Source organism: Hypanus sabinus, chromosome 8, assembly GCF_030144855.1.
Source record: "Hypanus sabinus isolate sHypSab1 chromosome 8, sHypSab1.hap1, whole genome shotgun sequence".
Taxonomy (NCBI): Eukaryota; Metazoa; Chordata; class Chondrichthyes; order Myliobatiformes; family Dasyatidae; genus Hypanus; species Hypanus sabinus.
This window is the reverse complement of record NC_082713.1, coordinates 165,612,023-165,639,579: the sequence shown is the minus strand read 5'-3', so window position 1 is coordinate 165,639,579 and position 27,557 is coordinate 165,612,023. Positions and strand designations below refer to the sequence as shown.

The window sequence follows — 27,557 nt, the reverse complement described above, 5'->3', positions numbered from 1 at the left end:
CAGGTCCCATTCCCACAGAGAACTGAAGTCAGAGTGTAACTACATGTCAGAGTCTTCAAAAGAACCCCCCACATCCTGAAAAGGAAAAAAAAAAGAGATATCAAAAATAGAAATAAAGCTGTTTCTGAAGATGCAAGCGAAGGAGTCGCTGTTTAGCGGCATCTTAACTTCGCCCCGCCTCCAGTCAGTGTGGGTCTCAGAAATGGAAGGAGAGCAAGAGATCTGTGATGTTTACTTGTTCAATCTAACTGAAATATTCTAGTACATCTTCAACATGGGCGTCTATTCTACACTATGGAAAATTGCCAAATACATTATCCCATCTTTGCAGTTATCACCTCATTATCTACTCAGTGGTGATAGAACAGTTTTACTCAAGTGCTTTCCTCATCTATAAGGTCAGAGTTGCTCAGCTAGGGCTTTCATCTCTCAGCCTCATGATAGTTTGCTTTTGATGTGGACAGATAAGCAAAATTCCTGTGGTCACTTCTAGGTATCATTTGACTAATGTCGGAATTGGGTGAAAGTGTCCTCCAGAAAGTACTAATCCTAGTTATTTGAGGTCCATCATCTCAGATGCTAGATAGGTTTACAGGAGTTCCTTAACCAGAAGAACATAAAGCTAGACAATTTGACCCAGCATGGATGCACCTCCATTCAATCAGATCGTGGTTGACCATTGAGTTCATCTTTCCTGCGCTGTATCTATACTGTTTGATTCTTCTAATGTCTAAAAATCTATTAACACCTGTCTTAAATACACACCACAGCTGGGACTCCAAACACAGTACTTACAAAGATTCACCCACCTTTTGGCAAAGAAGTTTCATCTCATCTCTGACCAGAACAGCTGGCCCTCTCTTCGGCTCAAACATCTTCAGCAATTGCCTTCCCTCCATCATATGACCAGAAGGCAGTTCTCTATTAACTGCACAACTTCCTGTTCTAATTCTAGTTAACAACTTGCTGATCTATCTCACTCCTGTACGCCCTCTCATCACAATCTGAAATTCTGCCAACCATAGTTGTATTGCCAACAATACTACCTCACTACTTTTAAACTTCTATTTTTGCACTACTTACTTAACTATTTAATATAGATATATGCTTACTATAATTCACTTTTTTCCTGTTATTATGTATTATACTGTACTGTTGCTGCAAGGACAAAAAATTCACCACATATGCCAATGATATTAAGCCTGATTCTGATTCTGATTCTAAGTCAAGGTTCCTCAGGAGTTGAAGCACGATGTCTTCCGCATGCAAGACATGGGGAATAGGAGTTTAGTGCTGAAACTCAGCAGTCCAACTGATTCCTTTTGTATGTAATGATATTTCTAGTGCTGAGTCCCCACCTCGAAATCATCATGGACTATAAACTTAACAGAAGTATTGTGGTTGCAAGAACAAGAGTGTTAAGTATTCTGCAGCAAATTCCTTAAGCCTTTCCACTTTCTCCGAGGCTGATCGGAAGTGGAATTCTTCCAGTTAGCAAGATACTTTCAGCTCCAACCATACCCAAGAAATTCAAATAATTCTGGATAAAACAATCCAGTAGAATAGTGCTCTATCCATCACACAGAGACTATAACTGCATTTCTCTTTCTCCGCCATCCTGGCACTAGTCCAGCTTCTCCATTCAACGAACAGCTCACTGATAGAGTAGGCCTGGGTTGTCCTGTGATCATAAGAAACACTTTTAACAAAGAGAAAAGCACCTTTGGTTGGCCCCTGAGAAGTCGCTCCATGGTTTTATACATATATTTGTTTTTCTTTTGCGTGAATATGCTTTTTTGCTTGCTATTTTGTTTGTTTTGCACCTTGGCCTCAGAGGACCACTGTTTCATTTGCTGTACCTGTGTATGGTTGAAAGATAATTAAACTTGATTTAATTGCACTATATATAGCTTGAATGGCATTTGATTGCCAAACAGCACCTCCCAAATTCTCAAACTCCAGCACCTAAAAGGCCAAAAGAACACAGCATTTCCAAGTGTCCCTCTGAGTCACACACCATCGTGACTTAGAGTTCTACTGGTGCTCCTTCTCAGTGGCTGAAGTTCCAGCAATGCCCTAACACCACTAATGGAGCGCATTCAACACTTGGGCTGTAGACTTTCAGGGAAGGTACGTAGCTCACAACCAACGTTTTGTTAGGAATGGACAATGCATTCTGCCTCTGACGATGGTCATTCCATGCTCGACTCTTTGCTATTCTACTTTGCCTACTCTCATGACCTGTTAATGGCCTTATTCTGTTCCTATGCCTTATGGTCTTACGGACCGTGAGTCCAGGCACAGATGAAATACCATCTATAAATTTGTTGATGATACCACTCTGGTCAGTATAGCCTCAGAAGGCAATGAGAAGGCGTACAGGAGTGAGATAGATCAGCTGGTTGATGCAGTCACGAAGAAGGCATGCTATACTTCATTAAGAGTTTGAGGATGTTTCATATGTCATGAAAGTCCAGCAAATTTCTACAAATGTACAAGGGAGAGTATTCTGACTCTGCATCACCATTTGAATCAGAAGTACCAATGTGTAATGAGCTCTTCGGGCTTGTGTGAGGAGGCGGAGAGCACTGGGCGCCGAGGTTTTTAGAGCTCCTGAATTGGGTAGTTGTTGTTTACCAACATTCATTAAATATTTAGATTTCCTTGTGTTTTTCCTCGAGTGACTCGCTCTTTGTAATGCGGTCTCCTGGTGATTTCTGTTTAAACTTTTTGTGTTTATTTTGATAGGCTGAAGATGCACACTCATCATTGCTTCTTCCCCTCAGCCATCAGATTTCTGAGCTGTCCACAAACCCATGAATACTACCTCACTATTCTTCTCTTGCATTATTTATTGATTTATTATCATAAATTGCAGTAAATTTTTTATCTTGCTACCCCAAAACAGCAAATTTCATGACAGGGTGCTCCCCTCCCCCTTTCTTTCTCCCTAGGCCTCCCGTTCCATGATCCCTTCCCTTCTCTAGCTCTGTATCCCTTTTGCCAATCACCTGTCTGGCTCCCACACCCTCCAGTCTTCTCCTATCATTTTGCATTTTCCTCTCTCCTCCTACTTTCAAGTCTCTTACTGTCTTTCCTTTCACTTAGTCCTGACGAAGGGTCTCGGCCCGAAACGTCGACAGCGCTTCTCCCTATAGATGCTGCCTGGTCTGCTGTGTTCCATCAGCATTTTGTGTGTGTTGCTTGAATTTCTAGCATCTGCAGATTTCCTCGTGTTTAAATTTCATGACATATGTCAGTGATAGTGAATGTAACTCTGATTCTGATTCTAATTCTGAATAAATAAGACAAGCACTTTCAGCTCGATGTTCCTGACATTGCTTAAAGTCGAAGTATGTGCCTGAATATTTGGTACCCAATAACTGGGTCCTATATATCAGAAATATGTGTTTTCAGAAATCTGGGTTAATTCTAATGTTCTCATTTTTAAATTGGCAAGCCATTGGTAAAAAAAAACTTACAATAAATGAACAGTTTATAGTTGGATCTTATTTATATTTTTTACAACTAATAAATTTCTGAGAAAATTAAAAATTAAAGATATATGAGAGGAAATGGCAAGAGATTTATGATGCAAGACAAACCAACTGCAAATCCAATAAACTACCAAATAAAAAAAATTAATAAATGGTTTCCTCTTTCATGTTATAGAAATATAAACTAACATCAAAAGCCATACAACCCAGTCCTGATGAAGGGTCTCAGCCTGAAATAGTGACTGTTTATTCCTTTCCCTCGGTGCTGCCTGACCTGCTGAGTTCCTCCAGCATTTTGGCAGTGTCGCTCTGGATTTCCAACATCTGTAGAATCTCTTGTGTTTATCAAAATCCATTAGCTTTATGCAAAACATCTGATTTGCCCTTCAGTCTTAAATAAGTACAACTTGTGGATTTTGGGTTGACTATTGAAGTATATGGGTGGCAGGGTGGAGATATGTCTACAAAAGGAGCCGTAAGGTGCTCCTTTCCTCCACTAGCCTGCAGGTCACTCTTGGGCAAGGTGTAGCACCCCTATTCCCTCCCCCAGCCGGTCAGAGTCACTTGAAGCCATGGGAGCAGGTGGTGGATGGTCGTATGAGCAACTGGTGCATATCACAAGTCCTGGTTATGTGGTCACTGACACACAGACACCAATCTCTGAAAAGTATTGATAATGACTGGAGTCAGTCATCTTGTAAAGACACTGCCCAGAAGAAGGCAATGGAAAACCACTTCTGTAGAAAAATTTGTAAAGAACAATCATGGTCATGAGCCATGATCACCCACGTCATATGACACAGCATATAATGATGATGTCATATGACATGGCATATAATGATGCTGATGATGAGATGGTGATATTCTATCAAGTTCAGCATGTACTTTTCATAGCTTTCACATGAAAGTTCATTGTTTGTAAGGTTATCTTTGTTTCTCTCTCCAGATATGCTGCCTGAACTGTTGAATATCTCCAGTATCTTCTGATTTTATTTCAGCACACCAGCAACTGCAGTATCTGGATTTTGATTCATTCGGTTTTAATTATCCAAGTTACAGCTCTCACTGTGACATCCATCGGCCTTGATCAAAGCACAAAATTGGTGGGATTGTAGGGAGATTAAATGAGATTGAAGTAGGATTAGTGTTAATTAGGGGCTCCCAGCCTGGAATCCACAGACCCACAGTTAATAGTAAAATTGGGGTTCCCCGGTGTAAATGGCTCTTGATGGTCAGGGTAGTCTTAGAGGCTGAAGGGTATTTTCAAAGCTGTATGACTCAAAGAATATAGAATAAATCTAATGTCCTAAAATTGGATCTATTAGCTATGAAATGATTTAACTATTTTTATGGAATGATTTAAACTTTCGAGTGGGATGTGTAGCGGTTATTTGAAAACAAACCAGAACTGCTCAGAGACTAAGCAGGATACTGTCGTTGATACTCTATGTCACGCAATCCACAATAACAAAGTTGTGTAGTCAAGGAAAGTACATTAGATTCTTTATTAGGAAACCAGCAACAACGAAACAACCTTGAAAAGATAAAAACTAATGAGACTGAAGCTGGCAATATAATGAAATAAACAGTTTTAGCCTATTTAAACATACTTAAGCCAAGCATTCTTAAACATATTTAATAGTATTTAGTGGTCAACAAAAAAAAATCACCCCTGGCCCATTCTCTGGCTCTACCCAAACTAAACTGAACTAAAGATGAAGCATAAATACGTAACTAAACTCTTCATTTGTACCAAGCCCAACCCATGTGACTAACTCCCCATAATAAACATGTAATGCAAAATACAATAGAAAATAGATATATGGCTCCTGTAGTGTGTTAAAGATTGCAGTAAAATCATAGCCAAAGATTTTTTTCTTTTGTTCAGAGCTCTTTGATTAATTGTTTCGGTTGGTGCCTGAAAGTTGAAACGCATTCTGAATGCGATTAAAGAGATTTGCCTTATTTGTCACATGTGCATCGGAACATACAGTGAAATGCATCATTTTGTATCAATGATGCATGAAGTAAGCAGGAAATTATAAATAAAAATATAGATTAAAGGCTCCAATGTTCTGACTGCTACTGAGAACTTAGTCCACGCTGCTCACAATTGTAAGTGGAACAGAAGTTAAATGTACAGTACCAGGCTACAAAGTCTTTCCAAAAGGTTGGGAAGTTATTGGAAGAGGAGGAGTGGCTGTATTGATTAAAGATATGACTTCAGCACAAGATAGGATATGGAAAAGGGAAATCCATTAGTGTAATCTCTGTAGTTAGTATCAAGTAATACAAAACAGATTTCAAACTGTAATTGGAGTTATCTATAGATGTTCTGATATTGGCCACAGTATGGCAGATTGTATTAACTCAGAGATTAGAGGATTGCAGCCAAAGCAGATTTGATTAAATGGTGACCCCATTTTCATTCAGATGTGAAAAAGCAGAACTAAAGTGAGAAAGGCATTGTTTATACAAAATGGTCTTCTGGGGCAGTACATTCTTGAATTCACGCATAGCACATTCCGTAAAGAGCACTCGTCAAGCATAATTACTAACTAATTGTAAAGGGACAATTTGCCATCTAAACACTAAAAATGTCAAACCTTTAATGATTTATTGCAATTGTCACCCACTCTTTTAGACTTTGCAAAATATTTATTAATTCCTTAAAGGACATCCTGCCCACATATTGTTTATAAATGTTTCAATTATTAAAATTTACATGACTACGATTGTTAGCAATGAAACCTACATACTACCAGTTTATATCTTGTGTGGTTGAATAAAATCAAATGCATCCAACAAATAAATACAGCATAATGTGTTTGCTTATGCGTAGACTCCAGTATATTGTATTTAAAATAAAATTGATTCTGGTAAATGTTATGCTGGTCTTGAACATTATTGAAGCTAATTCCGCTTTACCAAATTCATGTAAGATATTATGCCTGTCACCTACACAAAATCTACTAAAGGCAATTCACACTGTTCTTAAAGAAACAGCAAAGATCGACATAATTTGGCTGAAGTGAATCTGGCAGAGTGGCGGTATAAAATTGAAAAACAGAGCGTAGTTTTGTTGGACAGAACATGGATATTTCTGGAAAATAAGTCTCAAACTTTTTTTCATTTTCTAGACGACTGGATGCGAATCATATCTCCGTTGTGCCACCGAACTGTTTCAACGGGCTGGTTTCACTTAGGCACCTTTGGCTGGATGACAATGCTCTGACAGATATTCCAGTTAAAGCCCTGAGCACTTTACCTTGCCTACAAGCCATGACCTTGGCATTGAACAGAATTACTCATATCCCAGACTATGCATTTAGGAACCTTTCCAGTTTGGTAGTTCTGTAAGTAATTTTACTTTATTTCACTTTTGACAATTCACAATGAGAAGATCTTGTAAAAATATTTTCTGCACAGATGTGCTAATCTTTTATTTCAGTCAATAAACTGCGGTTTTTCTCAATTTGCAGTTCAATAAGAAGTCATTTGACATGTCACACAGACAAAATAAACAGTTCAAATGAAAGTAGGTCTATTCATTAGGACATTAAAATTGGTTTAAAATTAAAATTAAAATTGTCTTGGTTCTACACTGAATATGCGTCAAAGCAGGTTTAACGTAGTTTACCTCAGAAATGTTAATGCAAAATGTTTTGTTAATGTTACATTCAATATAAGACCATAAGACATAGGAGAAGAACTAGGACATTTGGCCTATCGCATCTGCTCCACCATTTAATCATAGCTGATCCATTTTTCCTCTCAGCCCCAATCTCCTGCCTTCCCCCCAACCCATGTCCTTTCATGCCCTGACTAATCTAGGATCTATCACCCTCTGCTTTAAATCCTCCACAGCCACCAGTGGCAATGAATTCCACAGATTCAGTGCCCTCTGACTAAAGAAACTCCTCCTCATATGATCATGGCTAATCAGCCCCAATTCACCTTAGCACTGAATTCCCCCAATTTTTCAATTATTATCTATCTCTGGGGCAGAGATTCACAGTTGAAGTATTCTATCAAGGAAATGTGAAGCATGAATGACAACAGAATATGTGAAATTCAGCTCACCGCCTGAAGTTGTTTGAATTTTTTTTCCCGTATGCAGGAGCAGTGTGTGGTTAAGTGTCTTGCTCAAGGACACACACCCTGTCTCGGCTGAGGCTTGAACTAATGACCTGCAGATCACTAATCCAAAGCCTTAACCACTTGGCCACATGCCACACACAATAGTAGGAAAAGAAGTTGCTCTTCAGTTTTGTAAAACCTTCTTACTGATTTAACTCACCTTTCATGCTTAAATTGTTTGTCAATAATGGGATTCTCTTGTTAATCTGTGCCGGTGCCTAAACCAAAGATCTCACTCATTACAGTTACTTCTCCATTTTTGATTTGCACTAGAAAATTAACTACAAAATAATTTAACTTCCTATTGCTGCTACTCAATTGAACACAATGTACGTTATTCATCGTCAGAAACCCCCACCACCCAGGACATGCTCTCTTCTCGTTTCTGCCATCAGGAAGAAGGTACAGGAGCCTCAGGACTCACATCAACTGCTCAGGAACCCCTCAATCATCAGGCTTTTGAGCCAAGGGAATAACATCATTCAACTTTGCTTTTGCCCCATTATTGACAAGTTCCCAAAACTTTTGGACTCACTTTGAAGGACTCTTCATTTCACGTTAATCATATAACCATATAACAATTACAGCACAGAAACAGGCCATCTTGGCCCTTCTAGTCCGTGCCAAAAGCTTACTCTCACCTAGTCCCACCGACCTGCACTCAGCCCATAACCCTCCATTCCTTTCCTGTCCATATACCTATCCAATTTTACTTTAAATTACAATATCGAACCTGCCTCTACCACTTCTACTGGAAGCTCGTTCCACACAGCTACCACTCTCTGAGTAAAGAAATTCCCCTTCATGTTACCCTTAAACTTTTGCCCCCTAACTCTCAAGTCATGTCCTCTTGTTTGAATCTCCCCTACTCTCAATGGAAAAAGCCTATCCATGTCAACTCTATCTATCGCCCTCATAATTTTAAATACCTCTATCAAGTCCCCCCTCAACTTTCTATGCTCCAAAGAATAAAGACCTAACTTGTTCAACCTTTCCCTGCAACTTAGGTGCTGAAACCCAGGTAACATTCTAGTAAATCTCCTCTGTACACTCTCTATTTTGTTGATATCTTTCCTATAATTCGGTGACCAGAACTGTACACAATACTCCAAATTTGGCCTCACCAATGCCTTGTACAATTTTAACATTACATCCCAACTCCTACACTCAATGCTCTGATTTATAAAGGCCAACATGCCAAAAACTTTCTTCACCACCCTATCCACATGAGATTCCACCTTCAGGGAACTATGCACTATTATTCCTAGATCACTCTGTTCTACTGCATTCTTCAATGTCCTACCATTTACCATGTATGTCCTATTTTGATTATTCCTACCAAAACTTAGTACCTCACACTTATCAGCATTAAACTCCATCTGCCATCTTTCAGCCCACTCTTCTAACTGGCCTAAATCTCTCTGCAAGCTTTGAAAATCTACTTCATTATCCACAAAGCCACCTATCTTAGTATCATCTGCATTCTTACTAATCCAATTTATCACCCCATCATCCAGATCTGGATATTTTCTGGATATGTTCTGCTTATTTGTTTATTATTCTTATTTCTTTCTTTTTGTATTTGCACAATTTGTTGTCTACTGCACTCTGGGTTGAATGCCCAAGTTGTATGGTCTTTCATTAATTCTCTTATGGCTATTATTCTATAGATTTATTGAGTATGCCTGCAAGAAAATGTATCTCAGGGTTGTATATGGTGCTATATCAGTTCTTTGATAATAAATTTACCTTGAACTTTGAAAGTGTGAAGGCTCAAATCAGGAGTACAATGGAATAACTGCATTTGTAAAAAATAAGGAGAAAGTTAAGATAAATATCCACAACAGTTTAAACTTTGTTTGGAATGAAACCTTTTTGCCGTTTGATTTAACCTCAGCTTTAAGCCCATAATGTCTGATGTGAATTTTCAGACATATTTCAAAGGGATTGGAATTTAATACCATAATTTAACACCAGAACAAATGTGAACCTGAGCTACTGTATAAATGTAGGGAGTGTCATTACAAACTCCATTTTCTTGACCTGGGGCAATGATTTAAATTAAACCCCAGCATTATTTTCTTACTGTTTAAAACTGATTTTGAGCATACATCTCCTAGTGTAGTAGTTACTGTTTATATTCCAATGAGTAGCCTATGTATGACCTGCATGAAGTGAGTGAAAAGAATGAGTGAGGTACAGGGTTCTTTTGATACAACCAGGGAAAAGTTGGCATAAGCCTGCTGTGTGCATTGTCTTTTCATGACTGTGCAGTTAATATTACCCTACAGGCATCTCCACAACAATCAGATTCACACCCTGGGAAAGAAATGCTTTGATGGTCTTCACAGCCTAGAAACATTGTAAGTTGACCTCTGATTTTTTTTTTGTTATTCTCCTTGAGTTTTTCAGTGTTTTAAACCAAAATTCAAAGAAAAGATTCCAAGATTAAATCATTTTTAAGTATAGTGAGAAAAACAGCCAATTTATTTCTAATTCTTTTGTTCTGTAATGTAAAAACATACTTCATACTTGAGCAATAATGGAAAATTCACAAGAGCTACATGATATGTAAGCCTATCAAATTCAGGACGTATGCAAGTGGCCTCAGTTTTGCACAACATTCTGTTTGGGTTGCCGACGTAGTTCTCCATTGCTAACTAAGAAAACATGACAGGACAGTTTGATTGTTATCTAAGACCAATGCTTCAGATGTTTGGGCTAATCAGGAAGCAGAAACTATGGAACTTTTGGTGTTTTGACTTCATTCTTTGATTTGGAAAATATTCCACAAACTTAATTAAAAGCAGCCTTCATTCACTTGATACCCAACTCGGTCTCCTTGGGTTGAAATCCCAGAGACCTGAGGATGAAAACCAGGTCTAGTCTAGACCAGAAGAGATCAGAAATCAAGGACCTGGTGGTTAAGTGCCTCCAAGAGAACCACAACCTTGTTGTGGTTTGGAGGCTTGCGTGCCTCAATGACCCAGAGAGCGACATTAGCTGAAGTTAGGGCTTCCTTCATATGTCTCTTGGTTGGGTCACCAATGCCAAACGGGTCAAAGAGTAGAGGTCAGACTAAGAGTGGTGCACCTGGACCTCCAGGTTTTTGGATTCAGCTCAGGGCTAACAACCCTGACAGGTGAAACAAATTGTTACGGAGACAGCAAGGAAGAATCCTTCTACATCTGAGTGTGACGGTATTCCTGAGTCTCCACCTGGGATTTGTATGACTAACAGTAGTGAAAACAGTGAGGAAGCTACTGACATGATGAGGGAAGCCCAGAACACCATCAGAGATGGAGAACCTTCATTGCTGTCCTAAATGCCAGTGGTGCAATGGGCAGGAAGTAAGTGAGCAGTGTCAATTGGCACCATGTGTAAGGGCATTAGACATTGTACCTCCGGTATCTTCACCATTGCTTATCCTTCAATCATCATAATTAATTATTGGTTATTGTGATATTTCTGCCTGTGGAATCTTGCTGTGCAGAGATTAATTAGCCCTCATTACCTTAATGATTCCAGATCCTTAGTACTTCATTGAGAACCATTTGCAATAACCTAAATGGGAGATAAAGGACATTGTGGAAGTACAATTCTTTCCTTTAAGACCATAAGATATAGGAGCAGAATTAGGTCATTTGGCTCATCGAGTCTGCTCCGCTATCTCATCATGGCTGATCCATTTCCATCTCAGCCCCAATCTCCTGCCTTCTCCCCGTAACCCTTTGTGCCCTGACTAATCAAGAATCTAACAACACACCCACAGTGAATTCCACAGATTCACCACTCTCTATCTAAAGAAATTCCTCCTCATCACTGTTCTGAAAGGACTCCCCTCTTTTCGGTGGCTGTGTCCTCTGGTCTTAGACCCTCCCACCATAGGAAACATCCATTATACATCATTAGATAGGTTTCAATGAGATCACCTCTTATTCTTCTGAATTCCAGTGAGAAGAGGCCCAGAGCCATCAAAGACTCCTCATATGACCAGGCTTTCAATCCCAGAATCATTTTCATGAACCTCCTTTGAACATTCTCCAATGTCAGCACATCCTTCCTTAGGCAAGGGGCCAAAAACTATTTCTTCATATTTCTTTATGACACAGAAAGAGCTTATTTGGCTCATCAGGTTTATAGAAGATTTCAGAGCAATCTTATTATTCTGATTCCCCCACTTATTTCCCAGTAATCTATTCTCAGTCAGATTCCCATTCGCTCCCCACCTCTCTACACTAGGTGCATTTTACAGTGGCCAGTTAACTTACCAATCAGTACATCTTTGGGATGTGGCAGGAAAACAGAGCCCCTGCAATATTTCAGGCTGTAGCAAGTCCTGGTTATACGACCACTGATGCCAGGCAGACTATCTCTGAAGTGTATTGATAATGGCTGAGGTTGCCCATCTTGTAAAGACACTGCCCAGAAGAAGGCAATAGAAAACCACTTCCCTAGAAAAATTTGCCAAGAACAATCATGGTCCTGGAAAGACCACGATCACCCACATCATACAACACATAATGATCAAATGGTAACTTCACCTGATGGTGGAGATGGGGGCCTCAGTTTAATGTGCCATTCAATAGATGGCACCTTCATGAAAGCCAGCCCCTACAGGAAGACAGTGAGAGCCTAAATTACTGTGCTTTAATCTCTGGAATGGAACAAAGCCCCAACCTCGGGCTCAAAGGCAGAAGTACAAGTTAGGCCACAGCTGAACCTTTTATAAGGCATTGTGTATACAACTTTTTACCAGAATGAGTCAAATCAAAAGGGCATCTCTGTATGTAAGTCTGTGCACCAATGAATAAATTAATTCAGTTTTATACGTGTGGGAACTGAATCACAAAAACATAGTTGAGGGACCACCAGTGCTGTACTGGCTAATGGAGAGTGAAGCCAAATGGCTTCAATTCAAATCAAATGGTTCAATTTAATATCACAGAATTTATATAGTATACAACCTGGAATTCTCTGTCTTTGCAGACATCCATGAAACAAAAGACCCCAAGGAATGAATAACAGAAAGATCAGAACCTCAATGTGCCCCCTCCCCACCTCCCGTGCACAATCAGCAGCAGAAACATCAATTTCCCCCTCCCCCGTGTTACTACAAGTTTACCGTAGCAGTGATAGTCCTCCATCTCTGGCGGTGTTCAGGCCTCCTCCATCGTGCCAGTAGCTTCCTCTCGGTTTTCACTACCATCAGTCATGCAAGTCCCAGGTGGAGACTCAGGAATACTATCGCACTCAGAAGTAGAAGGATTCTTCATTGCTGTTTCCGCAACAATTTTGTTTTGACCAGTCAGGATTGTTAACCCTACGCTTGAACTCCCAGACATGGTGGATTGCTGGACCACTCTTCGTCTATCATCTACCTTTTGACTTGTTTGGCATGGGCGACCCTACCAAGAACCAAAGCCTAAAGTCTTGACTCCAGCCAACATAGCTCTCCCAGGCATTGAGGCACGCAAACCTCCAAACCACAACAAAGTTGTGGTCGTTTTGGTGGACCCCTCCCCCTTGCACCAGTAAAAGCACTGAGCCCCCACCATGCTAGCAACAGCAAAAAGCCCCCAGAGACCCTGATCTCAAGTCCATCAAAAACTACAGCTCAGATAGGTTCTCCCTCAACAGCGAGGGAAAGAGACTGCTCCAATTACGGTGAGAGCAGGAGACCAGCAACTCGCTGTTCCAAAGTTACAATTTCTTGTGTCACTTCTCCAAGCCCCCCAACTTGAGGACTGACCAGCGTTTCGACAGAACGTTTCAAGGACCACACTACAGATGCGAGAAGTTACTTGACAGCTTGCTACCAACTGTAGGTTTTAAAGGTTATTGGAAAGAAAGAAAGATTAGATAGGCTTTATTTGTCACATGTACATTGAAACACGCACTGAAATGTGACTGTTACGTCACATCAACGAACATTGGACTGGGAAGCTTGCAAGTTTAACCATGCCCACAACCATTAATTCCAACCATATGTCTTTGGAACATAGGAGGAAGCTGTTGTGTTTGGAGTAGATCCATATGGTAACGGGGAGAATGCCCAGACTCCTTACAAACAGTGGTGGGAGTTTAACCCCAGTTGGTGATTACCGCTGCTGTAATTGTTGGGGGCGGCACGGTAGTGTAGTGGTTAGCACAATGCTTTACAGTACCAGTGATCCGGGTTCGATTTCCACCGCTGCCTGTAAGGAGTTTGGACATTCCTCTCCATGACCCCGTGGGTTTCCTCTGGCGGCTCCGGTTTGCTCCCACAGTCCAAAGACGTACCGGTTGGTAGGTTAATTGGTCATTGTAAATTGTCCCGTGATTAGTCTAGGATAAAATCAGGGGACTGCTGGGCAGCGCAGCTCAAAGGGCCGAAAGGGTTATTCTGTGTTGTATTTCAATAAATAACGTTCCTCATAGGGTAAGCCTTAATAATAAGAAGAATAATTATTCAGAATAATTACTCCAGAATAATTTTTGTGAACTTCTTTTGAACCTTCTCCAGTCTAAGCATATCCTTTCTTAGATAAGGGGCTGAAAACTGCTCACAGTACTCCAAGTGAGGTTTCACCAGTGAGGTGCATTTGGAAGAGGTGTCTACTGTGTATTTCATATTTCATTAATCTTTGACTTCTATTGTAAATATATTGTTTGATTAAGTATTCTTTGTTGCGTGCATAATTCATTATGGGTTATATATACAAGTATATGAATGGCAAACGTCATCATGTCTCCACGTCACAAGTGCGCACCTCACAAAGTAAAAATGAAGCGTACATGAGTTATCCCTGGCTCCGTGTGTTATTTTGATTAGTTTTATGTTTGGAATTACTTAGCAGTGTCTGCCAGTGCCTCAGGCATCAGCCTTCATCACAGGCCTCTGGCTGCTAAGGAGCTCAGCATCATTGTTTGGCCACCCATACCGTGTGGGTCCATCATGTAATTTCCTGCTTACTGACACGTGCACGGATTTATTAGTGGCATGAGGATTTGCAGCAACCCGAACAGTAGGTAACAAACCACCAAACGACTAGAACGTAAAAGCAAGGCTGTAATGTTGAAGCTTAATAAAGCACTGGTGAGGCCTCACTTGGGATATTTTGAGCAGTTTTGCAGAAGTCTAATTTACGTCATCATCATTATGTGTTGTGTCATATGACGTAGGTCTTTCCATGTCCATGATTGTCCTTGACAAACATTTCTACAGAATTGGTTTGCCATTGACTTCTTCTGGGCAGTGTCTTTCCAAGACGGGTGATCCCAGCCATCATCAATACTCTTCAGAGATTGTCTGCCTGGCGCCACTGGTCGCATAACCAGGACTGTGAGATATGCACCAGCTGCTCAAACAACCATCCACCTCCTGTACTCAAGGCTTCACATGACTCTGATTGGGGGGCTAATCAGGTGCTACACCTTACATAAGAAACATAAGAAATAGGAGCAGGAGTAAACCATCCGGTCCATTGAGCCTGCCCCGCCAGTCAATAAGATCTGTCCGTAAACTTAGCTCCACCTACCTGCCTTTTTCCCATAACCCTTAATTCCCCTACTATGTAAAAATCTATCTAATTGTATCTTAAATATATTTAGTGAAGAAACCTCAACTGCTTCCCTGGGCAGAGAATTTCACAGATTCACCACTCTCTGGGAAAGACAGTTTCTCCTCATCTCCATCCTAAATCTTCTCCCCTGAATCTTGAGGCAATGTCCCCTAGTTCTACTCTCATCTACCAATGGAAACAACTTTCCTACTTCTATCTTATCTATCTATCCCTTTCAAAATGTTGTATGTTTCTATAAGATCCTCTCTCATTCTTCTGAATTCCAGAGAGTATAGTCCCAGGCGACAATCTCTCCTCATAGATTAACCCCTTCATCTCTGGAATCAACCTGGTGAACTTCCTCTGCACTGCTTCCAAAGCTAGTATATCCTTCCTCAACTATGAAAACCAGAACTGCACACAGTACTCCAGGTGTGGCCTCACCAGACAACTCCCACCAGTGATTTTTTTCCCTTTACAATTCTTAAACTCTACCCAGATACACTCAACATTCTGCTCTGTAGATCTTATATTGTTTCTCACAATCATCCTGATCTCATCCTTAATTGAGCGCCACCCCACCTCATTTGCCTTCCTGCCTATCTTTCCAAATTATCTTATATCCTTGCATATTTAATTCCCAGTCATCTCCACCTTGTAACCAGGTTTCTGTAATGGCCACTAAATCATATGCCTTGGTACTGATCTGTGCCACAAGTTCACTATCCTTGTTTCTAACACTACGGGCATTTAGATAAAGTGCCCTTATTCTCATTGTCCTTTTAGAACCTAGAGACCTATGTGATTTTTGCTTTTTACTTTTATGCAATGTACTCTTACTTTTTTCTTCACTAACTCTAGCTTTTGTCATTACTCCCCTTTTCTTTTCTCTGTGGGTTCCCATCCCCTGCCATATTGTTTTAAAACCTCCCTAACAGCACTAGCAAACTATCTTCCTAGGACATTGATCCCGGCCCTGCCCAGATGTAGACCGTCCGGATGGTATTGGTCCCACCTTCCACAGAAGTGGTTCCAATGCCCCAAGTATCTGAAACCCTCCCTCCTTCACCACCGCTCAAGCCACATATTCATTCTAGCTATCCTGCTATTCCAACTCTGGCTAGCATGTGGCACCAGTAATAATCCTGAGATTATTACCTTTGTGGTCCTACTCTTTAATTTATCACTTTGCTCCCTAAATTCAGCTTGTAGGACCTCATCCCGCTTTCCTCCTATATTGTTAGTACCTACATGCACCATGACAGCTGGCTGCTCACCCTCCCCTTTCAGAATGCCTTGCAGCCTCTCCGAGACATCTCTGACCCTTGCACCTGGGAGGCAACATACCATATGGGAGTCCCGTTTGCAGCCACAGAAGCTCCTGTCTATTCCCCTTACCATGGAATCCCTTACCACAACAGCTCTGCCACCCCTTTTTCTTTTTCATGCGCAGCAGAGCCATCCACGGGTGACCTGCACGCTAGCAGAGGGAAGGAGTGCCTTTCTACTCCCTTGGTAGAGATGTACAGTATCTCTGCCCTGCCACCTGAAAAAAATCCAATAGATATGCGAAAAGAATCTATATAAATCTATCATCATTTTAATTTATTCATTTATTCTATTGGATTAAAAATGCATATGCTTGTAATAATGTCACAAAAAGTGGAGCTATAATGAAATGCCTCAACATCAGTAGCTTGACTATCTTAGATTCATGTGAAATTTAACAAAATTCATTCTGATTACATCTACAAATAGCTTTTTTCATTCATTTCCTGATACAGAGACCTGAACTATAACAATCTGGATGAATTTCCTGTTGCCATGAAGGTTTTGGCCAATCTCAAAGAATTGTAAGTAGCCATTGCTTTTGATCATTGCAACTCAGCTAGTTGTGGTCTTACAACTAAAGTATAGCTAGCTGAGTGTATGTGACAATCTGGAACATAATCAACCAGACTTTTTCTTCACTAGGTAAGGGTACCACCCCCACACACAAGTTTTCCAGGGCAGGGGGCAGGCATTAGGAAAAAGAGCTTCAAGTGGGGCTTCCATCCATTGAAGGTTGTTGTTCCAACCCACTGTGGCCCATCTCTCAGATCTTGGCACTCTTACCTTTGTGCTCATTTGCAATATTGCAAAACAACGCAACAAACTAGTTTTGCTGCTATGGCTAGTAATTACCTGACTCCAGTCTGGGAAATAACCAAATCAGAAGACAAAATAAGCAACTGAGACAAGATTGCTGTAATAATTGTGCCAAAATGAGGCAGTCTCAATGTGGAGGAGCTACACCTCATATTCCATCTGGGTAGCCTCCAACCTGATAGCATGAACATTGATTTCTCCTTCCTGTAAACAAATCCCCACCTTTCGTCTACTCTCCACTCACACCTTGTCAGCTACCTATTACTTAGCCTGAATCCCCTCCATCTTCCCTTTCGCCTAGGTTCCGCTCTCCCTTCCTATCAGATTCTTCCCTCTCTAGCATTTGACCTTTCCCAGCCAGCTGGCTTCATCTAACATCTTCCAGCTAGTCTTCTTCCCTTTCCCCTACCTTTTTATTCTGGCATCTTCCTCTCTCCTTCTTCAGTCCAGAAGAAGGGTCTCAGCCTGAAACGCCAACTGTTTATTCATTTCCTTAGATGCTGCCTGACCTGCTGAGTTCCTCCAGCGTTCAGTGTGTGTTGCAGTTTATTCTTTGGTCTGTTACCTTGTCTCTGCAATATTTTGCTGCTCTGACCTTCTGTTGGAAGTGACTGTGAACCATGTGGATTCTAAAACTATCAGTGGAAAGTTCATTGGTAAAAGTTGTACAACTTCCAGCAACTATTAAACAGTGCTTCACACCAATAAAACCCCAGCGCAGTGAATCCCAGTGATCTGACATCCTCATCACTTGGATACGTTCAGGATTTGTGGATTTTACACCTATAATATTCCAATAAATGTGATTTTACATGTTACGTAGCAGAGTAATACATTTTCAAGTAAGTTTAAAAGGAGTGGGATATACACATTCCAGACCCTGATCCTGGCATAAATGTATCCATGTTCCTCACTCCTGGTGTTCCTGACTCAGCCTGACCCCAGTTGTACTAATCCCTGGACCTTGGGCTCATGGTCTAAATGAATGATAGAATCAAATGTCAAACTCTCTGAATCAAAATGAGAATCAGGTTTAAAATCACAGGTATATGTTGAACAATGGAATGATTGATTGTCAGAATATTACTGTCATCAGAAGTGGGATAGAACTATTGGGAGGCCTCACCTGAAGTAAGATGCCTCACACATCGGGTGGACGTGTCTACAGTGGTGCAAGAGGAAGAGTAATGTTGAGCAAAGATCAAGTCCTCTTCACAAAAGACTAAGGAACATTTGGCTTCAACAAACCTGTGGAGAATGTTCTGGCAAAGCTCCAGATAGCAGCTCTAAAGTCTATTGGCAGAAACAGGTTGTCCACAGCAAGTCCATGACTTCGGGAGATCAGGGTGATGAGGGAGGGAAAAAAACTAAGAGGAAGAATATTTCTAGTTCAAGAAAAAGTTTGAAGGTTTTCCATTTCAAATAGATTATCATGCAGATCAGTATTATGAGAATTTTGAAACCAACCCTTTAACAAAAACAACAAAAATAATTCCATTGTAAGATATAAATGATGAGACTATTTCAATGCCCGTTTTATTGTCCTCTGGGGAACCACACTACACTGGATCCAGAACCTCACCCAGCCCCCTGTCCTTCCCAGTCTAGGCACTCTACAGCCTCAGCTGTTCCTCAGGTCACTGCTACCACAGCATCATAAAACTTCCACACTGCTGCACTGACTGCTCACTTCTGTTCCACTGACGGCAGCAAAGAACTTCAGCTATCTTGCTTCCTACACCCAAGGGATCCTTCACCCACGTTCCTTCGCCTTTCCATATCTCTTCTAACATTTGACTGTCTCCTAAAACCCATCTCCCTCCACCTTGGGATGTTTGTTTGTTTATTTATCTATGTTTCTATTTACTTGTTTACTTGTTTGTATGTTTGGAGATACAGTGTGGAATAGACCCCTTCAGCCCTTCGATCCTCACCACTCAGCAACCCCCAATAACCCCTGATTTTACCTCTAGCCTAATCACTGGAAAGTTTACAATGGCCAATTTTTCTACTGATCAGTACTTCTTTGGACTGTAGATGAAAACTGAGAACCCAGAAGAAACCCACGCATTCAATGGGGAGGACATACAAACTCAATACGGTGGACACTGGAATTGAACTTGAACTCCGATGCCCTGAGCTGTAATAATGTCACGCCACCATGCCACCATTGGTCATGTGATGTCTGTTGTATCTGCTTAAATGAAACTGTAACCTGCTGTTAATGTTGAAGGGGCTCTTTTTATGTCTTGGATATAGGGATACTCTTCACATCAGAATATCTCAAGATATTTCACACAAGTGAAATGCAGGGTGTACTATTACAAATAGGAAATGTATCTTAAGAGGCCAAGATTTAACATAAAATTAGCCCTTACTTATAAATCTGCAAATGAATGCCCAATTTTCAAAAGAAAGGTTAAAAATTTTGAGTTTATCTTGACGTAAGTAATGTGTCTGGAAGTCTAGAGTATTTGTATGTGTTCATTATCTTTCAGAGGATTCCACAGCAACAACATTCAGTCAATCCCTGAACATGCATTCTCCAATAATCCGTCACTTACAACAATGTAAGTTTGCTCACAAGGTTCATTTTTCTAAACTAAGTCTGTGGAATTTGCTGGAATGCAACTTGGCAAAAATCTTAACAGTTTTAATTAGTGTTCACTTCTTTAACAATTACCATTTGATAAAATGTATGCCATATGAGAAGTCAGCTCTTGAAGCATATGATTGCAGTAATGTTCTACATCTGAGCACCTGGCTCACTAACAAATAAAATCATAAGGGAAGGATTCTTAATCTGCAGTCACATCTCACTCCCATCATTTTTGGGAACGATGATGTTTATTCTGTTCTCCAGTTTTGAAATATCTATTTCTTTTACAACAGTCCTTTATATATCTTTGGCTTGTATTCTGATTCATTGCTCATTGTATTACCACTAACTGGTTATTTCATCAAGGCCTTCTGCTTGTATTCCAAAAGCTTTTTTAGTCTGGCTCACTCACGTCTTGGACCTGAAACAAAGTAGTCTTCTCTTGTGCCTCAACTCATACACCCTTTCCCTCCTGCACCAGTCCTATATCTGTGGAGTAATTTTATCCCACTTTCCCCTTCTTCATTGATGAGTGTGAGACACTGGGAGCCTGGAGATGGCCATCTTATGGGTGCTGAACTCCCATAAGTCTTCAGAAAGTGGACAGTTTCCTGCTGCTAAAGCAACAGAAATCCGTTGGTTTTACCCTCAAAATCACTCTCTTGGAACCAGTGAACAAAGAGAAATGTATGCCTCCATTGTATTGTGTGTTGTCCATGTGATTATATGAGTTTCCCTCAGAAACCCTGATCTTTATCCATCTTTCAAAGATGTGCTGGCTGTTGGGTTAATTCGCTACAATAAATTGCCCCTAGTGCAGGTGGGAGGACTGTTGGTGAGGATGTAACAGATACAATTTGAGGAAATGGGGTTGATGGGAGTGCTCTGAGAGCTAGCTGAGACATGATGTGCTAAGTGGCCTCAGTCTCTATCCTTGGGAAACTTGGAAAAGGAAATATCCATGTCAACATGGGCCATGACATTTTGCCACACTTTCTTTCCAACTGTTTGGCCAACCATCCAATGTCTTGCAGAGCAGAGCCTAAGACTCCTGGTCTCAGCTAAATAAAGTCTGTCTTAAACAGTCTGTCTTAAACCTATGCCTATCTTGGCGTATTTCCCAAGAGCAACCTTCTCTGACATGGACTTGTCTCTCACCAGGTGTCCATTGGATTAATCCCTGCAGCCTTGAGAACTCCCTTTCTTTTTCCTTGGAATTGGAGCTGGAATTGGCTTATTATTGTGACATGTACCAAAGTACAGTGAAAAGCTTGTCTTGCATATTGTTCATACAGATCAGATCAAGTCCTTTGAGGTAGTACAAGGTAAATCAATAACAGAATGCAAAAGAAAGTGTTACAGCTAAGGAGAAGGTGCAGTCAGATAGGCATTAAGACCACAAGACCTTAAGATATGGGAGCAGAATTAGGCCATTTGGCCCAATGTGTTGGTTCCGTCATTTCACCATGGGCGATCCAGTTCCCTCTCAGCCCCAATCTCCTGCCTTCTCCCCATATCCCTTCATGCTCTATTTAATCAAGGATCAATCAACCTTTGCTTTAAATATACCCAAAGCCTTGGCCTCCACAGCCGCCTGTGGAACAAATTTCACAGGTTCATCACTCTCTGGCTAAAGAAATTTCTCTTCATCTCCATTCTAAAAGGACACTTCCCTATTCTGATACTGTATCATCTGGTCTTAGACTCTCCCACCACAGGAAACATCCTCTCCACATCCACTCTATCAAGATCTTTCACTATTCAATAGATTTCAATGAGGTCACCCTCATTCTTCTGATTACCAATGAGAAGAGGCCCAGAGACATCAAATTGTCTTCATATTAAGGTGCAAGATCATAACAAAGTAGATTGTGAGGTCAAGAGTGCTTCACATAGGACTAGGGAACCATTCCGTAGTCGCCTAACAGCAAGGTAAAGCTGTCGTGAAGCTGGTGTGAAGTGCTTTTAGGCTTTTGATTCTTCTAGCCAATGGGAGAAGGCAGAAGGGAAATGCCTGGTGTGTGTGGGTTCAAATGCTCAGAAGCATCTTTAAAGATTACCCCAGTCTCATTCATAGCTAAGATTTTTTTGATGGCTGTATCTTACTGATATCTTTATGTGCTTGCTATCTTGTACGTGCTATGTGTGCTTTGTGCTGTGCGTGACTGTTGGTTCTGTGTCTTGTACCTTGGCCCTGGAGAAACACTGTCTCGTTTGGCTGTATTCATGGGTTTTCATGTATGGTTAAATTATTATTAAAATGGAATTGTTTTGAAGAGAGAGCAAACCGGAAATCCTCCTATAGTATTGCAACTATGTCCAGATGTTGTTTAGCCCAGCATTTAAAGGAATTAATTTACATCACATACTAGATGTTACACTGACTTGGGATATATAATGAATCTTTAATGCTTTGTACGGTTGTTTTTCACACACTTCCAGGTGGTTCTGCTTTCCTGTACTGGGCTAAAGTAGTAAGCACTGAACTAACATCCACATCTCTGTGGAATTTAAATTCATGAACCTGAACTTATTTAGAATTTTTAAAAAAAGTTAGTTCCAGTAACTGGAAATAACTGGATTGACTTTAAAAAACCAACAAGTCCACAGATGTACTGCAGGGACAGAATCATGCCATCCAAACATAGCCTGGTAAAGTGTAGTTTCAGACCCTCGGACCAGGAAGAATACAAATGAACAAGAAATGCTAACTGCCAGTGACATCCATATCCTGAATAAATATGAAATAGTACAGCATTGACCTGAACAACAAGAACATCTTATCCTGAGATTGCCAGGTCTTTGCTCTCCTTTGACCTCTTCCAGCTGGTCACAGAGCTGTTGTAACTCAGTTCAGTGTAACGCTGGCTTAACTTCCAAATGCTGGCCTTTCGCAGTGGATTAAACAAATAATCCAAGCAGCAGCGCAGGAGTAAACTACCATTCAGTGAGTAATCAAACACACTTCTTGTAGCTATCTACCACCACCTCAGATTGACACAGAGATAAACACCCATAGAAAAGTAACTTTAAATAAATCCTTCCACTCAACTGTTGAAATATAACAAATGAGAACTAGAATATATATATTAAATCTTTAATAACACACACAAATTGCTGAAGGAACTCAACATGCCAGGCAGCATCAATGGAGAAAAATAACGAGCCAATGCTTTGAGCCAAGCCTCTTCACTGGGATTGTAAAAAAAGATTACATTTTTAGGACGCTTGGCCCAATTGCTGACAATTAGGTCAAAAGCAAGACCATTCTGAACTTCAATTCTGCACCCAAGTCTTGAAACTCAGCACATAGATAGGAACAGAATATGAAAGGCCCGAATGCAGCTTTCAGTTCAGGTGGCCACTTGGCTGAGGTACTGACAATTCTCCGGGGGCCCCCAACCTGGGGTACACAGACACCTTGGTTAATGGTAGGGGTCCATGAGATAAAAGAGGTTGGCAACCACAGCTCCAGAGGGAATCAATTAAGGAACTGGAAGAGGAGAGAGATTTGGAGGAGCTTCCACTAATTTAAAGCAAAAACATTTAACCATATAACAATCACAGCACGGAAACAGGCCACCTCGGCCCTTCTAGTCCGTGCCGAACGCTTACTCTCACCTAGTCCCACTGACCCGCACTCAGCCCATAACCCTCCATTCCTTTCCTGTCCATATACCTATCCAATTTTGCTTTAAATGACAATACCGAACCTGCCTCTACCACTTCTACTGGAAGCTCATTCCACACAGCTACCACTCTCTGAGTAAAGAAATTCCCCCTCATGTTACCCTTAAACTTTTGCCCCCTAAGTCTGAACTCATGTCCTCTTATTTGAATCTGTCCTACTCTCAATGGAAAAAGCCTATCCATGTCAACTCTATCTATCCCCCTCATAATTTTAAATATCTCTATCAAGTTCCCCCTCAACCTTCTACACTCCAAAGAATAAAGACCTAACTTGCTCAATCTTTCCCTGTAACTTAAGTGCTGAAACCCAGGTAACATTCTAGTAAATTTTCTCTGTACTCTCTCTATTTTGTTGACATCTTTCCTATAATTCGGTGACCAGAACTGTACACAATACTCCAAATTCGGCCTTACCAATGCCTTGTACAATTTTAACATTACGTCCCAACTCCTATACTCAATGCTCTGATTCATAAAGGCCAACATCCAAAACTTTCTTCACCACCCTATCCACATGAGATTCCACCTTCAGGGAACTAAGCACCATTATTCCTAGATCACTCTGTTCTACTGCATTCTTCAATGCCCTACCATTTACATGTACGTCCTATTTTGATTATTCCTACCAAAATGTAGCACCTCACACTTATCAGCATTAAACTCCATCTGCCGTCGTTCAGCCCACTCTTCGAACTGGCCTAAATCTCTCTGCAAACTTTGAAAACCTACTTCATTATCCACAACGCCACCTATCTTAGTATCATCTGCATACTTACTAATCCAATTTACCATCCTATCATCGAGATCATTAATGTATATGACAAACAACATTGGACCCAGTACAGATCCCTGAGGCACACCACTAGTCACCGGCCTCCAACCTGACAAACAATTATCCAGCACTACTCTCTGGCATCTCCCATCCAGCCACAGTTGAATCCATTTTACTACTTCAATGTTAATACCTAACGATTGAACCTTCCTAACTAACCTTCCGTGCAGAACCTTGTCAAATGCCTTACTGAAGTCCATATAGACAACATCCACTGCTTTACCCTCGTAAACTTTCCTCATAACCTCTTCAAAAAATTCAATAAGATTTGTCAACCATGACCTTCCACACACAAATCCATGCTGACTGTTCCTAATCAGACCCTGTCTATCCAGATAATTATATATACCATCTCTAAGAATACTTTCCATTAATTTACCCACCACTGATATCAAACTGACAGGCCTATAATTGCTGGTTTTACTCTTAGAACCCTTTTTAAATGGAACTACATGAACAATATGCCAATCCTCTGGCACCATCCCTGTTTCTAATGACATTTGAAATATTTCTGTCAGAGCCCCTGCTATTTCTACACTAACCTCCCTCAAGGTCCTAGGGAATATCTTGTCAGGACCTGGAGATTTATCCACTTTTATATTCCTTAAAAGCGCCAGTACTTCGTCCTCTTTAATCGTCATAGATTCCATAACTTCCCTACTTGTTTCCGTTACCTTACACAATTCAATATCGTTCTCCTTAGTGAATACTGAAGAAAAGAAATTGTTCAAAATCTCCCCCATCTCTTCCGGCTCCACACATAGCTGTCCACTCTGATTCTCTAAGGGACCAATTTTATCCCTCACTATCCTTTTGCTATTAATATAACTGTAGAAACCCTTTGGATTTATTTTCACCTTACTTGCCAAAGTAACCTCGTATCTTCTTTTAGCTTTTCTTATTTCTTTCTTACATTCTTTATATTCCTCAAGCACCTCATTTACTCCATGCTGCCTATATTTATTGTAGATATCTCTCTTTTTCCTAACCATGTTTCCAATATCCCTCAAAAACCATGGCTCTCTCAAACTTTTAACCTTTCCTTTCAACCTAACAAGAATATAAAGATTCTGTACCCTCAAAATTTCACCTTTAAATGACCACCATTTCTTTATTACAGCCTTTCCATAAAACAAATTGTCCCAATCCACTCCTTCTAAATCCTTTCACATCACCTCAAAGTTAGCCTTTCTCCAATCAAAAATCTCAACACTGGGTCCGGTTCTATCCTTTTCCATAATTACATTGAAACTAATGGCATTGTGATCACTGGACCCTAAGTGCTCCCGAACACATACCTCCATCACCTCACCTATCTCATTCCCTAACAGGAGATCTTCTCTAGTTGGTACCTCTATGTATTGCTGCAAAAAACTATCCTGCACACATTTTACAAATTCCAAACCATCCATCCCTTTTACAGTATGGGCTTCCCAGTCTACGTGTGGAAAATTAAAATCTCCCACAATCACAGCCCTGTGCTTACTACAAATATCTGCTATCTCCTTGCAAATTTGCTCCTCCAATTCTCGCTCCCCATTAGGTGGTCTATAATACACCCCTATTAGTGTTACTATGCCTTTCCCATTCCTCAACTCCACCCAAATAGTCTCCCTAGATGAGTCCTCTAATCTATCCTGCCAGAGCACCGCTGTAATATTTTCTCTGACAAGCAACGCAACACCTTCCCCTCTCGTCCCTCCGATTCTATCACACCTGAAGCAACGAAATCCAGGAATATTTAGTTGCCAATCACACCCCTCCTGCAACCATGTTTCACCAATAGCTACAACATCATATTTCCAGGTATCAATCCATGCTCTAAGCTCATCCACCTTTCTTACAATGCTCCTAGCATTAAAATAAATGCACTTAAGAAATTCTCCACCTCTTCCTCTCTGTTTATCTCTAATTGTACAAAGAACTTTACTGTCTTCTTTTTCTTCCTTCTCCCATACATCTGTTCCTACACTCTGGTTCCCCTCCCCCCTCGTATCTAGTTTAAATCCACTGGAGCCTCTCTAGCAAACCTACCTGCAAGAATATTTGTCCCCCTCCAGTTCAGATGTAAGCCATCCCACCGGAACAGGTCCCACCTTCCCTGGAAAACTGCCCAAATATCAATAAATCTGAAGCCCTCCCTCCTGCACCATGTCTTCAGCCACATGTTGATCTGCGCTACCTTACTATTTCTAAACCCACCTGCACGTGGCACTGGTAGCAATCCTGAGATTGCTATCCTGGAGGTCCTGTCCTTTAATTTGGTGCCTAACTCCCTAAACTCACCTTTCAGGACCTCCTCACTCTTCCTACCCACGTCATTGGTCCCTACATGGACCACGACATCCGGCTGCTCACCCTCCCTCTTGAGAATACTGAGAACTTGATCCGAGATGTCGCGGACCCTGGCACCAGGGAGGCAACAGACCATCCGGGATTCTCGATCTCTTCCACAGTACCTCCTACCTGTCTCCCTAACTATCGATTCCCCTATCACTACTGCTCTCCTCTTTTACCTCCTTCCCTTCTGAGCTGAGGGTCCAGTTTCGGTGTCAGAGACGCAACCACTGCAACTTGTCCCTGGTAGGTCGTCCCCACCAACAGTATCCAAAACGGTACACTTATTGTTGATGGGAACAGCCACAGGGGTGCTCTACTCTTCCTGTCTATTCCCCTTCCCTCTCCTGACAGTCACCCAGCTACCTGCCTCCTGACTCCTAGGGGTGACTATCTCCCTGTAACTCCTGTCTATTTCTGCCTCTGCCTCACGAATGATCTGAAGTTCATCCAGCTCCAGCTCCAGTTCACTAACTCAGTTTGTCAGGAGCTGCAGCTGGATGCACCTTTTACAGTTGTAGTCATCAGGGACACAGTGCTCGCCCTGACTTCCCACATACTGCAAACAGAGCACTCAACTGCCCTAACTGCTGCCTCCATTACCTACTCCTAATCTAATTCAATTAATTAAAGGAGCTTACCCAGCCTTACCTCACCTGGAGTGAAGCTCGTACTCAGCCTCTGCTCGCTATTTAAATTCTCCCGCTGCCTCACGGGCTGACTGTCACGTGCTTGCGCAGTTTTGCCCCATTCAAGCCTCGCCTCTGCCT

General features: G+C 41.1%; 1 protein-coding gene across 1 annotated transcript in view; it reads left to right on the top strand.

Moving 5' to 3' along the window:
• Positions 1-27,557, top strand: part of LOC132397848 (leucine-rich repeat-containing G-protein coupled receptor 5-like) — a 181,221-nt gene that overhangs the window by 120,874 nt on the left and 32,790 nt on the right. The window contains exons 5-8 of the mRNA XM_059976598.1: positions 6,638-6,853; positions 9,929-10,000; positions 16,966-17,034; positions 19,828-19,899. Coding sequence (XP_059832581.1) covers positions 6,638-6,853; positions 9,929-10,000; positions 16,966-17,034; positions 19,828-19,899 — 429 coding nt within the window. The remainder of the gene's footprint in view (positions 1-6,637; positions 6,854-9,928; positions 10,001-16,965; positions 17,035-19,827; positions 19,900-27,557) is intronic.